The sequence below is a fragment of the Sparus aurata genome, chromosome 18 (assembly GCF_900880675.1).
Source record: "Sparus aurata chromosome 18, fSpaAur1.1, whole genome shotgun sequence".
In the NCBI taxonomy this organism is placed as follows: Eukaryota; Metazoa; Chordata; class Actinopteri; order Spariformes; family Sparidae; genus Sparus; species Sparus aurata.
This window is the reverse complement of record NC_044204.1, coordinates 22536841-22554116: the sequence shown is the minus strand read 5'-3', so window position 1 is coordinate 22554116 and position 17276 is coordinate 22536841. Positions and strand designations below refer to the sequence as shown.

General features: G+C 43.8%; 1 protein-coding gene across 4 annotated transcripts; it reads right to left on the bottom strand.

Annotated features, from left to right (window-relative positions):
* Positions 1-1033: 1033 nt before the first annotated feature.
* On the bottom strand, positions 1034-17069 carry nsd1a (nuclear receptor binding SET domain protein 1a). Of its 4 annotated transcripts, XM_030397263.1 has the most exons (24): positions 16923-17034; positions 15836-16029; positions 14372-15222; positions 13821-13962; positions 13478-13650; positions 11544-13395; positions 11230-11354; positions 10279-10507; positions 10006-10109; positions 9806-9865; positions 9470-9703; positions 9273-9365; positions 9012-9135; positions 8725-8922; positions 7066-7245; positions 6210-6366; positions 5572-5777; positions 5371-5483; positions 4994-5263; positions 4763-4879; positions 3296-3437; positions 3101-3207; positions 2767-2971; positions 1034-2591 (listed from the first exon to the last, which is right to left on the bottom strand). In XM_030397263.1, exons 3-24 carry the CDS (start codon positions 15203-15205, stop codon positions 1798-1800), a joined length of 6459 nt encoding a protein of 2152 aa, XP_030253123.1. In that variant the 5' UTR covers positions 15206-15222; positions 15836-16029; positions 16923-17034; the 3' UTR covers positions 1034-1797. The 4 variants fall into 4 exon arrangements, with proteins under 4 accessions (XP_030253123.1, XP_030253121.1, XP_030253122.1 ...); XM_030397261.1 differs by lacking the exon at positions 15836-16029 and having other exon boundaries at positions 16923-17069; XM_030397262.1 differs by lacking the exon at positions 16923-17034 and having other exon boundaries at positions 15836-16360.
* Between the last annotated feature and the right edge of the window lie 207 nt (positions 17070-17276).

The window sequence follows — 17276 nt, the reverse complement described above, 5'->3', positions numbered from 1 at the left end:
AAGTTTGTAGATTGGCACGAGCCAAAATGCTCATTCTTGATATCTACTTTTAAGTTCTGACTAGGGGAAACGTAAAACGTTGATATCTGTAACTTAGTTAAAAACCTTTACCACTGACTTCTATTCAAACTCAGTTACAGGTAACTTTAACTCAATCCCATTACCAATTTTGACTAGTTGCAGTTCTGGTGATATGTACAACTCGGCTCTCACTAGTGGAGATGTCAACTGATGGAAAACCATTATATTCCAACTCGTGGCAAAATCATTATAGACATTTACTACTGCTCTGACATTACAGATATCATAAATAAAATACCAAGTATCTAAAATTTTGATCTGATTAGTCAAGATTAAAGTTATTTACATGTGGGGTTGAAATTGTAACAATGAGAACATCATTTCAGACGTCTAGAATTACATGTCAGATAACCGACATACAATTGTTAAGAAATTTCTACTCACCAAAATGGTGACATATCTGGAATGGTTTGTTGATATTTCAGACATATCGGAAATGCGACACTAGATTTCCACCATTCTCAATCTTTTATCAACATGTGGAAATTCAACTTTAGACATCTGTTATCGTCATTCTCACAAGGGAAAAGGGAATTAGATATTTATAATCAAATTTTGTATATCTGTAAGTCAGTTATGAGCAGTCGAAATGTAATTTGTACCTGTGAAAATATATTTGTAACATATCCAAGTTGTTGAAATGTCACTTCCTCTAATGAAAACTAAAATAACTACAAGTCAGCCCTCCTGATTAAATGTAATCGGGGCTTCTTACCATGGTTAGCCAAACCTGGCGTGAAAAATGCAACACTATTTATAGAAGAAACCTCAGGTAGAAACACAATCAGACAGGTAACAAGAAGCACAATGAGTAACGAAAATCTACATTAAGAAGTAATGGCTTATTTATCAAACTTGCACTTATAGTATATAGCAGTGCTGCCTCAACTCATTTAGACAACAATTCTCATGCCAGATGTGACTGTAAGCAAAGGAAATATCGGATACCAAGTGAATAAGTACTTAGATTTTATTATCTAACTTAGTGAATGGGACAGCAGTGATGAATGAAAAACAAACGTTAGTTAAATCTGTGATGCTTTTTGACTCTTTGAAATGTTATGACATCACTTTGTTTTCTCTGCGTCTCCAATCCTGAGCTCTGACCTACCCGTTTGGAGGAAAGAAGGATGCACTTGCGGAACAAACGGGCCGATGTCGTAGTGAGATTAATCACCTAAAGCCCTCGATAGCTCCAGTGGGTTTACTTTTTTTGCATTCCTCAGAAGCACCAAGCAGGTATTGTTGTGCTTGACTGTAACATAGACCAGTGGGAACACTATTCTGATCGCTCTTGTAATTAGGACATGTTTAAGACAGTAACAACAACGCAAGATGCCGTTATGAAGACAGTTTGGTCAGGTGTAACTTCTAACCTTTTTCTTATATTCCAAAAGTTAAAAAAAGGCCAAAAAATGTAAACAATGTTGAGAACGAACAAAACAACATAACAGCACCAGACACAAATAAACATATTGACAGAAGTATAAAGAGATGGACTGAGCCAATCCTCGAGCCTTAGCACCAGTACACGTCCCCGCTGTCAGTCCAGCAGTCTGGGGATGAGAAGGCAACGCGGTACCAAAGTGAAGGCAGTGTCGCGTTCAGGTAGGTACCAAAATAACAAACTCTCGTAGTCTTTCTCTAATTTTGCCGTCCTTCGAACATCTACTGAGAGTTTCTGCTGAGTGGTTCTGAAGGAGCAGATGGACTGAGTCACTTGTCATCGTCCTCCACCCTCTCCCACTCCTCCACGTCCTCCACGTCGTCCCCCTCCACCTCTCCATCATCCGCATCTTCGTCCACATAATCACCCCAAGTGTCATACACGTCCCCTCCTTCGTCCTCCTCCTCGTTCTCCACCAGGTCACCTCCATACACCGGCTCATCCTCCTCATCTTCCACGATCTCCATCTCCTCCATTTCATCCTCATCCTCTTCTGCTTCTTCTTCTTCTTCTTCATCGTCGTCTTCGTCATCATCATCATCGTCGTCGTCGTCTTCCACGTCTTCCATCTCCAACCCACACACCTCCCCGTCCTCCACTTCCCCGTCCTCTCTCTCGTCCTTGGAGGAGGTGGGGGTGGAAAACGTATTCCCTTCAGTCCTGTCTGCAAGGTATGACCTGTTTGAGGGGACGAAGCTCGAGGTAGCAGTTTTTGTGTTGATGTAGAGGCGGGGAGGCGGCCCTGGCAAGGCTGTCGCAGCCTGGCCAGCAGAGGAGGTGATGGGGACGGGGCCGGCTCTTCTGGAGTCTGGGACCAGCATGAGGGGCGTGGCCCCGGGCCTCATGGAGGTCATGCTGGGCACGTATTCACGGATCTCCCCTGGCTCCAGCGGGTCAGGTCCACAGGGGTCATGTTCGCTGCAGGACAGCTTGCCATCCAGCTTGGAGATGAAGAGCATGCCTTCACGATGCTCCTTACAGTACGAGCTGGGGCACATCTCACAGAACGATGCTGCCTCTTTACCACAGATGTCACACTGGTGCCAGGGACACTCCCATCGCCCTGGAGACAAGAAGAAAATACATCTTGTTAAGTTGTTAACACTGATAAACCTGTTTTGAATAACAAAAGCTCCGTCTTATAAAACACATCTACACCCTGCTTAAGGCTTTAGTAGCAAAATATGTGCTCCGAGTTGTCCTGACATAAACAGTATCAGCGCTCCACCTCTACTTGCCTGCAGGCCTCTTGGCCAGGTTGAGACAGTCAGCGTGATAGACCTTCGGGCATCCCGGCTTCTTGCAGGACACTATCTGGCCCCCGTCACCACAGCTGAAGCACTCGTCTTCCCTCTCCTTGGTCACTTCTTGCTTGGTCTTCTTCTTCATAGGGACCCTTCTCTTCCCTTCCTTGAGTTTCAGTTTCTCTGCTGATGGCTGGTTCTGAACAAGGAAAAGAAAGATTACAAGACAGCTCTTCTTCAAAGTTGTACAATAAGGCAAGTAAAGTCTCAACTGAGGGGTGAACATGTGCTCGTGCTGCGATTTTAACTGTCCAACATAGGCGTTTACCTTTGGCCGAACACCCAGGAAACCACTACAGTTAGGTGCTCCACATTTACAGACAGTTTTCCCATTGCCGAGACACTCCAGGTTGTAGTTGAAATTCAGCTCCACACCTAAAGTATAAGTTGTATTAGATGTATGCTGCGCCAGACATTCCTACTGTTAGATAACACAAAAAGAGGAGTAGGCCACCGCTCAAACCTTTTGGGATGTCTTGTAGAGCAAACAGCCCGACCCTGGTGTCCCCGTTCACAGTCCACTTCTGAGTCTCACAGTTTGGCTGACAGCAGTGGTTCATGAAGCGAGCCTGGTTCCCTTTGGGCCCGGCATCAATGATCCGGTCCTGGAGGAACAGAAAAAAAAAAAAAAATGATTTGCACAGAGCATGTGACCTACATTATGAATCCAGTACATTGCAAAGCTCTGTCGCATACAGAGTGTTTGTAGCCTACAGGCTCAGAGAAAGGGTTGGGTCATTTTAAGAGTACCGATCACATTATGTCAGTACTATGTTTAGTGCATCTGTGTGAGAGACTAATTTAGATTGTAAAGAGAAAGCGTGAGTGTGAGAGCGAGACCACGCAACGCCTGCAGCTTGTACAATTACAGTGAGTCACGGTGATGGCGAGCCAAAGTCACAGTTGTGGTTACACTTTTCAAAACTCCACAAAGTCAACACTTGCTGCAGTATGTGAAATCAAAAGGCAAAGCTGACTAGACAACACTCTCTGACCAGGGGAAACACCTGCTCAAACACAAACTTTATGCACAAACTGAAGAGCGTAAATTTTTTTTTTGTTTTTACTAGTATGACTCATCAACACGCTTTTAGTTTTAGTAAGTCTGAAACCTCCATGTGAAACCAATAGTACTTGATTTGCTTAAGTTACAGAGAAATATTACACTATACAAGCACTGCGGTGGTGACAACATGGCAGAAAATGCCAGTGTTTCCTCTAAGTCTTTGAATAAGGAAGACTAGACTCTGCAATTGCGTATTGCTGCCCTCTACTGTTTGTTATTAGCGGGGTTTGTGCACATTTTCCATAATCAAATTCAATCAAATTACATTTATACAGACACAGAATTGTGGCAAATTAGGCGGGAAAAAACAGAAGTGTTTGTTTCATATTGTGTCACCTCTCTGTATTTAGACATAGAATCCTAAACAACATGGCTGAGCATATATGAAATAACTTATTATGAATGTAAAGCAGTTACAATTTCAAGCACTTTTCAAACCTTTAAAACACCACACTAAAAGTTGAGCGTTTTAGAGTTTTAACATAGTCCAATTCTGGGCTGAGATTCCATCATTTTCTTCATTTTAATCCAGTTATCTAGACTGAGGAAAGTGTGCAGAGTAAAAACCGCTTCACTAGCTGCTCACAGGTCTTTTAAAAGCTTCCTCCTCTGAAGCAACGCTGGCACTACACTCCATCTGCTGACATTTTTTAACAACTAAAATTCCATTTTTGTTATGACAGAGAAAGTTAAGTACAGATAAAGGTAATGTTGACTACCAGTACCAGTGAAATTGACAATCTGGAATCAGGAAATGTACCTGATTGGGTGCCGGTACCTTAAGTGGCTCCCACTGCCAAATTAATTTGGTCGGTACCCTTCAGAGTACCCAGTTCAGTATTCAACCCCAACAATCAGAATCACCTTGTCCAGAGTAAGCATGTAGAAGTTACAGATGTCGTTCTCTTGCGCGTGTTTGATTCTGGCTCGACATTCCTCTTCATCGATGACCTCTCCCACATATTCACTCACAAAGGCTCCCTGCGGAATAAGAGAGAAAGAACAGGCAAGGTTATTAATCAGCACAGAGAGATTCATGTGATGTGAGTATTATAGTCACACACATTTGTCATCAAGTGATTTCTTCTAAAATACCTTCTTGATGTCCGACACAGCACGCAGACCCCAGCCGCAGGACAGCGTCCTGTAAATCTCCACATTTGTGTACTCGCGCTTAGTGAAGGCCTGGTTCTGACAACGCTCCCCTGCCGCACACACCTGAGGGTGGCACTCGTACATCAGCATTCGATTAATGCACTCCGAGTCGATGCCACATGGGTTCTCGTCAGACGCCTTACAGTTACAACGGGGGATCTCGGACAGATCAGCAGTAATGATCTGAGCCTTCCCAACTGGCCGGTTTACCTGAGAGACAGAGACGGGGGGGGTGATGTTTTCACCGGAGATCTCAGTGAACTGCTCTTTATGTCAGGCTAGAAAATAATAGATGAGCATGTGGTGACATGTGATACCCTAATGTGCCGGTACGGAGGAGGTTTCTTGTCATTCTTTCTGTCCTCCTGAAGCTGCTTCAACTCCTTTTCTGCCTGCAGCTCTTTGAAACGCTCCGCTGCTTCAGTCAGCGCTGAAAAGACAAAATTAATGAATTAAGAGGAGCAGGAACACATGTTTAACACAAAACGTGAACACAATTAATGGAAACAAGTACATACCCTTTTTGTACACTGCATCTGCACCTTTTCCCATTTTCTCTATGTTGTGAGTGTCACCCTCCATGTACGGGAAGACTCTGGCCTGGTACGTCCACACAAAATCTCTGGAGCCAAAGAATTGCACTGGGAACTCTCCCACCTCGTGTTTCATCCTCAAGATGTTACTTGGGACATCTCTGGCCAGACAGACTTCTGCAGGCCACCACCTAGAGAGTTAGATCAGTTTTTAGAAATGCAAATACGGGTGTGTTAGCTGTGGCTTACAGCTGGCGTTGCATATGGGGAAGTAATGCCAGGTGATATGGCCTTAAAATAGAACCACATTATTTGTGGGCTTAATCGTGGTACATGATATATATTCTGAAATCTCAATCAAATATCACTAAAGACCACATATTTGTGATCAAATACCTTGAATGGCAAAAATATCGCAGGGATGACTACTGTACTTTCACAAAATGGTAACATAATGAGATGTTTGATAAATAATTATCAGTTATGTGGATGTAATGACTAGGTGGGTAACGGCAAGTTTGGACAAAGTAGAACAGTCCGATAAGTTCATCACTTTACTGTAATGCAGCCTTTCAAAACCAGGACAAGACAACACTCACGACAGATCAATGTTGCACCCTCACCTGTATCGTCCCCATTTAACCCACAGTATGTCTTTAATACGAGGCCTCTTTCCAGCTTTGCAGTCGTTGCAGAACCAGCTGCCCTGTGGCATCTCCATATTCAAACACTCCTGATGGAAAGCAGCAGGACAGGATTCACAGCACAGCAGACTGCCCCCTACAAAATCACAGCAAAACACACTGATTAGTTGATTGCTTATCCCTTTAGTTTTTGATTGGTCCATAAGATGTTCAGAATCATGACAATTTGCAATCACATGTTGTCAGAGAACAAGGCGATGTCTTAGAATTGCTTATTTTGTCCATTCAACAAACAGGGGAAATCAAGCAACACTACACAACTGTGAGGCATAATCAGTAAAATAAAAGCCAAATACTGATATATTATCAAAATTGTTTATTGTCAGCTGATCTATGGTGACTTATTTTAATAAAGCAATAAAAATGAAGACAAGACACAAGGAGATAATATCTGTGTTAGTCATGATGGTACCAAAATCAAAACATGCTGTGATGCAACTTTCTTACATATTCATGTTAGATTGCGTGCTCACAGGTGTGTGTGCGCGTGGGTGTGTGCGCGTGTGCATTTGTGCGCAGAGTAAGCATACAAACGGAAGGAAAATCCATTCCACAGATAGATTTTTAAGCGGCAAAACGAATGATTCTCTCCTGAAGAAGTAAGCGCAGTGCATTTTCCAAAGCTTTTTTTAATTAACATTTGAAACATAGACACAGTTTGGAAAGGTCTGTTAAGATCCAGGTTATTTTACAGTTTCACACTTTTACTGCTATTATTGTGCCTGTATTTATATTATATGTTAAACTGTTTTGACGGCAGTTTAAAAAGACTTACCTTCAGAGCAGACAAAGCACCAGCTAACATTGATGTGTTCATGGTTCTTGCAGCCCTTGCGGGGAGTGAAGTGGTTTGGACAGAGGAAGCTGTTGTTTGCCAGCACCAAGCTGCCTGCTGCCATACAGTTGTCATTGGCATGATAGGCCACAGGGCAGCGTACGCACCGAGCCAACCGACCTACGATAAAAATACAGGGAAGCAGCGAGACAGCTTAATTCATGCACATGTGGACAACTAATTAAAGTATTGTTACAATAACCAGACAACACACTGTGCTCTCAGTCCAATGAATACTTTGTGGAGCTGATAATCAAAAGATAAGCTACCACAAAGCACAAGAAAGGAATCGTGTAAATGGTTAAATAAGCCAAAATCCTGCTCAGTAAACTTGAATTTGACTAGGAATTGGTTAAACTTGGTCTAAGTGTGCCAGGTCAAATTGTAAAAATTCCTACACAACACACACTACATCAAGGATGTTGTACGAACAAAGCATCTCAGGCTGCTGGCTCCATTTCTAATGGCACATGAGCAGAGATGACAAAGAATCATCACCTACAGCTAGTCTATTAGGTATAACATTTACTCAACCAGCCCAAAGCTCCAGAGGGTGAATTATTCATAAAAGATTAATCATTAATCACCAAAACAAATCCTGATGTCTTAGGTCAAGCCTATTAATAATAGTTTAATAAATTGTTTTTTCAATGAGAATGTCTTATTAGCTGGTAAGCAGGTGAGGTCAGCTTTTGCCAACTTGATTCAGGAGCATAAATCACCATAAATGACTTTTTACATTTTGTCAAATGACAATAAATCAATTCCATTGGTTAACTAGTACAGCCCATAGTCCAAACTAAGCAATTATACTGCATGGAAAAAACTGACAGAAGATCTCAGATGTGCCCTTAATGTAGAAATGTCTAAATAATTTCACTTTTTATGTGCCTGTGACTGAGCTCTAAAACATGGACTCTATTCTGCTTGTGCTTTAAATCTGGAAGAAGCCGTCCAGTCACCCCTGGTGGAGAAGTGACATTTCAGACTTACAGCTAAGCTCTATTACAGGGCTTTTTGCTCTAGTTCTCAATTTGGTGTTCAAAAAGAGATAAACACGTAGTCGAGGCCGCCTCTTATTTACTCCTTCTAATTACTTATCTCTTCATTCTCTTTTTAATCACTACAACAGACAACTTTTACAAGCAAGCGTTTCCAAGTAGTATGGTTGTTGGCGCCTCTTTCACAGACAACTTGATTGTTTCCATTTCCCTCAGCAACAACACAGGACAAAATGTGAGTTTATTCAATCATTTAGTCTATACAAGAAATGGATGGGCAGCAAACCATCCTTTTCCAGGGTGACCGTGTGCCCGGTGGCAGACAAAACTGTATAGTGATAGTCAGGGTTTATAGGAAGCCAATATAAATGCTTATAGTTTCGTAATTCTATATCGATTACATTGTGCAATCGTCATTTACTTTATGATAAGAGGTTGAAGCAGAAATGTTCTGGTTTAAACACACTTAACTGCTTCTGTGTATGACAAGTGCTATAAATATAAATATGTAATATATAATATATATAAATATGTACTGTGAAATCAACAGGTATCATTTATTATGAGGTTTAAATCCACAGATAAACCCGGAGCATACCTTTAGAGCAGTTGTTGAGGGGGTTGGTGATGTGGCAGGAGAGACACACATGCAGAGGGCAGCGAAAGCCTTTGTTATGTGGCTGCGTGGCTGAGAAGGCGAGTATACAGTCGGTGTGGTAGAACTTCCCACACAGTGGTATCATGCAGCGCTTCACCCCACTACCAGACTTCTTACACACAAAGCACACGTGGACACCTGAAAGCAACAGAAAGCATTTATTAACTCACACATGTAAGAGCAAACACTTCATTTCATCATCTGTGACTGACACTAGGTGAACCTACCAGTGTTGCATTCACGACAGAGGAATTTTCCCTTGGGAGCCGCTGACAGGCCAATACACTGCGGATGAAAGGCTCCATAACAGTGGCCGTCACACACCAGCAGGTCGCCTGTCCTCTCACACACCTGCATAAAAAATACCAGCAAATACAGAATAAGAAACATGATGATGATCTCTCTCTATAAATAAAAAAAAAGAAATTATGTGTGAGAACAGAAGCCAAGCCATACAAAACATTTCACTTTTTGGTGGGTGATCTCACCTGACACACATTCTCCTTTAAGGATGTGGCTCCTATTTTGCCTTTAACATCCGCTTGGGAAGAGAGGCTGTCATTCAAACCAACAGACAGCACCTACGGAGATAAAGAAGGGGATATTGTCACTCAAGCACAACGTTACAGCAAGGCTACAGGTTATTTTCCTCTCGGATAGATGACCAATCATTGAACATGCGCACCTCTGGTTTGGGAGTTAGTGTTCCAGTGTGTGCGTCTTGTTTCTCCTCTGTGTCACAGGCCTCCAGCTCCACCTCCGCCTCCTGCTTGGGGGTATTAGATTCTCGGGGGCTGGAAGGTCTTTCTGACGTGAGGTCCTCGAGGAGATCTTTGCCATCTGAGTGCTGGGGGGCAGGAGCAGGTGCAGGTGCAGAGGACGTGCTGGATACAGGCTTCTCCTTCTTCAGAGATCCAACCTATCCAATGTCAGATATCATTGTGTTTAGGATAGTTAAATGTATTTCTAACACCACACTGTTTGGTGGGATATGAGTATAGGAATTGTATTTGTGTAGTACCTGAGTTTTCTTGACTAACACTTTCATATCTGAACCAACTCCACTGTATCGCTTTAGATCCTAGAAAACAGAAAGATGGTGGGAAACAGTCAATATTTCCAATGCTTCTCCAAAACACTAACTGGACTGTTTTGTTTTTCCCCTTTCTCAGAGATAGCTGGCTGGTACACTCCCACACAGCCATTGAAGTCTAAACATACCTTCTTCTTCGTAGGAGCAGCAGCCACTTCTTCTATGGCACATTCCAGCACCCTGTGCGACAGCTTTCTTGGCCTCTTTCTTTCTTGTATTAATAACCCTGTATCTGAAGTAAAAAGAACAATAATGCAGCATCTGTTCAAATGTCATCTCATTATCAAATCATTCAAATATTCTCTCCAGCAACATCTGTCTATTTTACATCATACAGCAAGATGGCTTACACTGGATTAAAGATAATATCCAGCAAAAATAAGATATTTTAAATTATTTACCAGATTCAGGAGGTAGATCAGTTTCTTCTGCCGCCTCTGTGTTATGAGAAGGTTGTGTTGTGGTTGGAGATACGGAGGCTGCAATTGGAGAAAGCTCATCCTGAGATGGACTCTGCTCCGGCTCTGAAGGAGCCTCGGCGGGCTCTACAGAAGGCGAGGACGAGGTCGAGGCTGAGGTAATAAGTCCTGGAGTTGTGCTGAGATCATGAAGTGCTGTCATCCCTGATGTCTGCTCGTAAACACATATAAAACAAGCAACATTGGAGTACATCAAATACGTTGTTTCCATTTGAATACACAGGATGAATTCACCAATGTTTCCATTTGTTTCTAGAATGAGATGTTGTTGAAGCCAACATGAATTTTTGCTAATAATGGTTCTGTATAATCATTTATGACCCATTAGAACTGTGTGGTGGGATTTAGTTTTGTAATCTGGTGTATTTGAGACATGTATGTGGGTGTGTAGCCTCAATTCAATAATAGTATGCAGGGCTTGAGGGCCGCAGGTGGTGAACCGGGCTGTGTTAAGGCGACTGTGGTCAGGGGGGCGCATACTTCAAGTGTTACTGAGCCAGGGGCGAATTGCCAACTTTGAACATTGTGTTTACAAACCGCAATAAACAAATCCAGAGCTCATTCTGCCTTGAAGCTAGCAAAAAGACCATAACTGATGGAATTATGTGCTTATTTGTACAGTCAGAATAGTGTGATTATTATGGTGTGTAATTATACTCTAAAAACTTACTTACTTCACACATTACTTCTGAAAGTACAGGGAGGTTAGTTTTATATTCACAGTGAAGGGCAATTGAGATTGTAGCGGAATCTGCCGGATAGACAGTAAGTCTGGGTTTCCTAATGGGTTGTAAAATTTGCCTGAATGTACTGTAGTTGCGGTGTGCTCTCACTTCTATTGTTGTGAAACTACAAGGAAGAAGACTATCTTACCATTTTGGAAGATTCTGAGGTGTGTTTCTTTGATTTCTTTTTTGGGACAAAAATTTGTTCGTAGTCCTCAGTCGATTCCAGGAGCCTTTTAGTGGGTTTCCGGAGACGTTTGTTCTCTGAATTTCCTGTATATACACATGTGAAATACACATTTATTCACTTGTCAAATATAAATGTTTAAAGCGACATGCAAATGAGGCTGAATCCCCAGCTGATCAAGATGAAGTCCTAAGCGTCCCATCACAAGAACGATACAGTTTATCACTCATTTGACCACCTCAGTGGAAACTAGACAGAAGCCGTTTGTGTCTTACCAGCAGAACTGCTCGTCTCTGAGGTGAACGAGTCTCTCTCTGCCTGCTTCTCAACTTCCTGATAAAGATCTGGCGATGCTTTCATGGCGTAAGACCCGTTCATCTCAGTGGAGACCTCACTTATACTTTCAACTTTATTTTCAGCAGCCTCCTCAACCAACTGCCAGCGTTTCTTTGGAGCCACTGTGGATCCTGAGTTCTTATTGAGGTAGCTGGCCGGAGGATCAGCAGCAATGGGAGGACGAGATCGAGGATTAGCCAAGTCGGCGTGACCACTAACAAACTCTCTGCCATAAGCTAAGTCAGCCAGGTCTGAGGAGAGGCCAGGTATACTGAGTTTCAGTTTGGCAGGTAGTCTTTGTTTTCTACGCTGCTTGTCTGAGGACCCAGTCTGAGAGTGAACAGGAAAGTCTTCACAATGGTAGGTGTCAGCTGTCATGATAGCTTTAGTCCTATTCTTGGGTTTCACCGCTCTGTTTTGGGATGTTGTGGATTTCCCTGACTGCCCATTCTCTGTTTTGATCCTTTGTGCGAAACCATCACAAGAACCTGTGTTTCCTCGGATAGAAGTAGGGATGACCAGGGGTTCCTCTTTGATCAGGACTGGTGATGGGGGCACAGTCAGGGGTTTACCTTTTTTTTCTCTGGTATCATGCATATCTTTCAGGAGCATCAGAAAGGTACTGAATTTATAATTAGAATCAGGCCGGAATGCGGTCGCCTCAGAATCACTACTGTCCTCCTTTACTAAAGATTTAAATGTTAGTTCCTTGGGATCTTGGAAAGCATCCATTGGTGACAGCGATGAGGACGGGGAGCAAGATGAAGAACGATCTGGCATGATCTTTTCTGTCTTGATCTCGACAGGTTGCACAGTGGATACAGTAGAGCCTAAAAACTTGGGTTTCATCAATGAGCCGTTACGAATTTGTTTCTTGTCAGGCTTCCTTGAGCGCCTTTTTGGAGATCTGTGATTTGTAGAGGATGATGCATTGCTGGGAGATTCCCAGTGTGGAGACATTTCAGTTTTGATGGGTGCATTAGTAGGTGTATTAGCAAGACAATCATCAGCGTGGGCATCCGTTGAGATTTGGCTTGTGGCCAGTGCATCATTGAGATCTGTGTCTTCCTCTGCTTCCAGAGCTCTCGTCATCAGACGACTGCTGGCAGGAAGATTCATAGAGTGCTTTACAGTTGAATTGTAAGACAATTCATTACAGCTGCCCAAACTCTGTTCACAGTCTGAATCTTTAGGTGTCAATGTCTTTGTTAAAATGCTAGAGGATTCACAGGAGTCTACAGAATGGTTCATTTTTTCCGTAACCTTTGTCTTGGCTTGAGTCGAACCCTTTTCTTTTCTGACCGATCTGTTTACATCCTTTATTGGAGAAACTGCTGTGCGTTTAGGACGATGCAGCATTGGGACTGAATCCAGGTCTGCATAAGGTGAGTCCTTTCGCTCTTCTTTCAGTGCATGAGTTGTAGTATGAAACTGATCCATCACATTGCTGATGGTTGATGACTCCTTTGATCCGCCAACTATATGGCCAAATATGTCTGACAAACATTTCTTTTTCTTTTTACAAGCTTTGCTCTTGTTGGATTGAATTGCAGCAGAGTTTTTGTTGAGATGGGGCTCATTTCCATTAGGGGCCACATTGGGTGATGGGGGTCGACTCGGGTCCACAGAGACAGAGGGGGCCTCCTGTGGCTTTACAGTAGGTAATGGACTGGGCACACACTCTTCTCCATTGACAGAAATCACGCTCTCAGTATTCCTTCGTCGCTCCGGGAGAAGATACTCAGCTTCTGCCACACTGACTTTCCACGCAGTCAGTAAACTTTTAGGTATCTGCCAGGAACAGAAATAACATTTAAAACATTGTTCACCTTAAGATTAGATCATATTTTTCAAGGTGTTTCAATGAGTTTACCGTATACTTGTAGTCTTTCTCCTTCTGCTTCCCTCTCCGTCTAAGCACAGGTAGCTCTTCAAACTGATGACCTCCTTCAAAAGGAAGAACGGCATTTCCTGGTACCCAGGCGCTTTCTACAATCTCCCCAAGTGTCTCCAGGTAATACATTCGACATGGACGGGGACTGGGAACTGTAACAAAATTAAAATAATGATCAACTTATTTTATACTTTGCACACATAGTCTAACTCCTTCGATAGGTGTTACCTGTCAGGTAAAGGTCAAGTTGTGGAGAACAGTTTATTATCAAATCATTATCAAACCTTCCCGTTTTCAATGCGTTTTATGAGTGAAACCTCACCTTTCATCTTAGTGCTTGTCCCCTGGTCTGGGTCACAGGTGATATGGCAGGGCCACCAGGGCCTTCTGTTGAATTTGGCCCACACCAAGTCCCCTTCTATGTATCTCACGGCAGGAAGAGGCTTTTTCTTTGGGCTGTTGGACTAACCAGGACAATTGAAATACTTTAATATGTAATGCAGAAGACGGTGGTACTATATATTACATTGTTGGTAGCAAATAAAAAAATTCTGTTATGATTAGACTGACATTCTGTGTCATAACAAATTATTTGACAAGATCATCTTTTGTATTCATTTACTTCAGCATCCCAATCCTGATGTTTTTTTTATTCATAGCTTGAACCTTTAAATTGATTTCTGTAAAAGCATTCAATTAGATTTAGCATTGCATTGTTACTAGGGTCTAGGGTTGGCAGTGGCTAGGTGGTCCAGGTATAATAAACATATACTTAAATATAACTTAGATGAATGTTTCCATGTACAACATCAGCATAGCCCAAAACCTTGGTCGTACAAAGGCTATAAAGTATTCCGGATGTGTCAGACTCACATTAGAGTTGGTCCCAGCCGGTGAAATAAATCCAGGGTCAACAGGAGAGTTAAGCTCACCATCACTGTCCGATTCCTCACCCAAACTCCATCCGTCTCTAATAGTCATTTCTGGCAGTGCACTGGGGCTTAGTGTAGGGTTGAGTTCAGATATAGTTTTAGACATCAGATTAAAGACAGTAGGTTTGTATGTTCTTTTATCCGCCCCTGAGCTGTTTGTGGTCTTACTGCCAGTAACAGTTTGGTCCCGACTCGACTTTGGGGAGTCCTGAAAAGGTGCGAAGTCCTCGCTACTACTGTGCTCCCCCTCCTCGTCCTCGTCCTTGATGTCACTCGTGTCAAACAGTGTTGACTCAAAATGCAGATAGCCATTGGGGATGGGAGAACAGCGCTCCAAGCTGTCAGGACTGTGAGAGGAGAAGCCATTTCTGTTGGCACCCTGCAGAGTCTCCAAGGGCTCCATGTCCTCATTGCCCGGAGAAGGAGGCAGCTGGACTGAAGGTGCCTCAAACTCGTCATCATCGCTGATTGGGCTTGCACAGTGCAAGTGGTTCCTAGGATGGAGGTCCCTGTCCAGGTCAGGCCTGTTGACCACAGTGTTCAGGTCCTGCAGCCTCTTCAGCGGGCTGTAGCAGTGAGATCGGTCTGGTTGGTTGTAACCTAGCACAGCTGGCTGTTTGAGGCTGGAGGATGACGGTTGATCTGACCCACGTCTGGCGATGCCACATTGGTTTCCATAGGAAGTGCTCACAAGACCGTTGAGGGGCCTCCGCTCCGGCTGGCCTTTGCCAAACACTGAGCCTACCCTAACAGGAGGTCTGTATGACTGATTCATGTTGTCACGGCTATATCCTGTCAAAGAGAAGAGGCAGGTTAGAAATGTGCCATGTAATTTGTTTACCAACTACAATCTGTGGGAGCTGCGGAGGCTTGTGCACATTACAGTACAATAAAGCATGCTGACAGACACATAAAAACATTGGGGATATAGAGCGGCAGTCAGATCTAGTCCGAGAGAAACCTATTAAGGAGCATACCAGCAATGGACTGTGAGCGCACACACACACACTCGCACACACACACACACACTCACACACACACTAATAAAGCGATATTGCATGGCCTCCATACTAGAGGCCGGTCGGACGGCACAAGACAAAACACACAACACGCTCGCTCCTTCCCCACAGATCACTCACAAACTATCAGAAAATAGTACCGCTTTGTCTGACGGCTCTGGGTTCATGACGATCGCTGACTAGTACAGTCAATGGAGGAGCGCTGTGGCTGTAGTAGAGGTGCTGACACTGAGCCATCACAGAAACACATTGAGTGGCTCACACAAACAAGCTACAGCCACACACCGACATAGGAAGCTACTATTAACTCACCCAAAAAAAGAGGCTCTGATCGGCTCTAAGTTCACAACACCGTCAACACGTGGAAAACACACGGAAAAACTCACCATTTGGAGGTCGGTCACCGTGAAACCAACAGCGGGGGTTTGACAATGTGGCACAGAGCGAGTATTTTTCTCGGTTTGTGAAAGCGGATCTGCACAATCCCAGCTGCAGCAGCACTAGTAGTAGGCCAAGGCACAGCTCTCATTCTCTTCACTTCATCGCCTCATCAGCGGCGGCCCCCTGAAAAAACTGTCACCTAAAAATACACAAAATAACAAGTAAATCCCCATCACGCTGCAACACCACACAGCGGCGAAATTCAGTGTGCCACAACCGGTCCCCTCAGCAGCCACAGCGGCTTATTTACTACATGATTTTTGCCTGCTGTCGAAGTGCCCCGGTTATGTTAAAACAAGCCCAGACTGCCTGTGTTGGTGAGCAGCAACCAATCGGCACTGCTACCCAACCCCCCGTCTGCAGAGGGCCGTGACACTCACCCTCCTAACACACACGCACGCGCGCGCTCGCAAGCACGCACGCACACAAACACCGAACAGGCGCGCGCGCATGCACGCACATCCAGGTGAAGTTTGTAATAGTCAGTGGCGTTAAAAAATAAACAGCTACGCAGTGACAGTAATAATCACGAACGAATGAATGACCTGTTTTTTTTTTAAGGGGAAACATTTCTGCGCGTCTGCTCCATTGTGTCTCTGTGAGTCTCTACTGGCCGCTGTGGGCCTCGGCGGTGTCTGTGTGCAGCGGAGAGGCAGATCGAAAGAGGACGAAAGGATTGCAATGCGCAAACAGCCACACGGCCTCTCCGGTCATACCAAACTCCGTGCGCCATGTTGCCTCTCCACAGACTCCTCTGACATGAGGAAACAGGCCGCCAGGCGCTCAGGAAAAGACGAGAAAGAAGGGAGTCGGTGTGGCTGCAAGCGAGCACACACACTAAAAAAAAGCGGGTTTTGCTCCGATGTTAAAGCCAAGTGACCGTCCACCAGTAAAGATTTGGTGCGCGTATTTGTAAATCACACTGATACATATCCGCAAGAGCGCACAAAAGGTTCGCTGCGGCGGGCCGGTCCCTGAAGATCAAACAAAGACCGAGCAGTCTTACGCCGACATGACAGCAGAGGAACTTACCTCTCTGGGCAGATTTGTTAAATATGCTATCAAGGTGGTTGGCTCGTATCTCTGGGTGGTTCATTTCCCTGGCCTATTTGGCGAACAATACAGTAGAGACCACAGATGAATTCGATAGGTAACTTATTTATCCACCCTTACAGATCAGCTGTGTGGCGTTCACATTATAATATGGCTCTTTATTTGTGTCTTCAACCAAATCTGTTATCACGCTGAGTGACTCCACGTCCAAAAAGCTCGACGATGGATTTAAATTCGCCGTTATTTCCATTAAACAAGGGGTAAATAAGGTGTTATTACAAGGTTATCACTATTGTTTGGGGGCATGGGCCCCCTTGTGTCCACAGGGAGAAT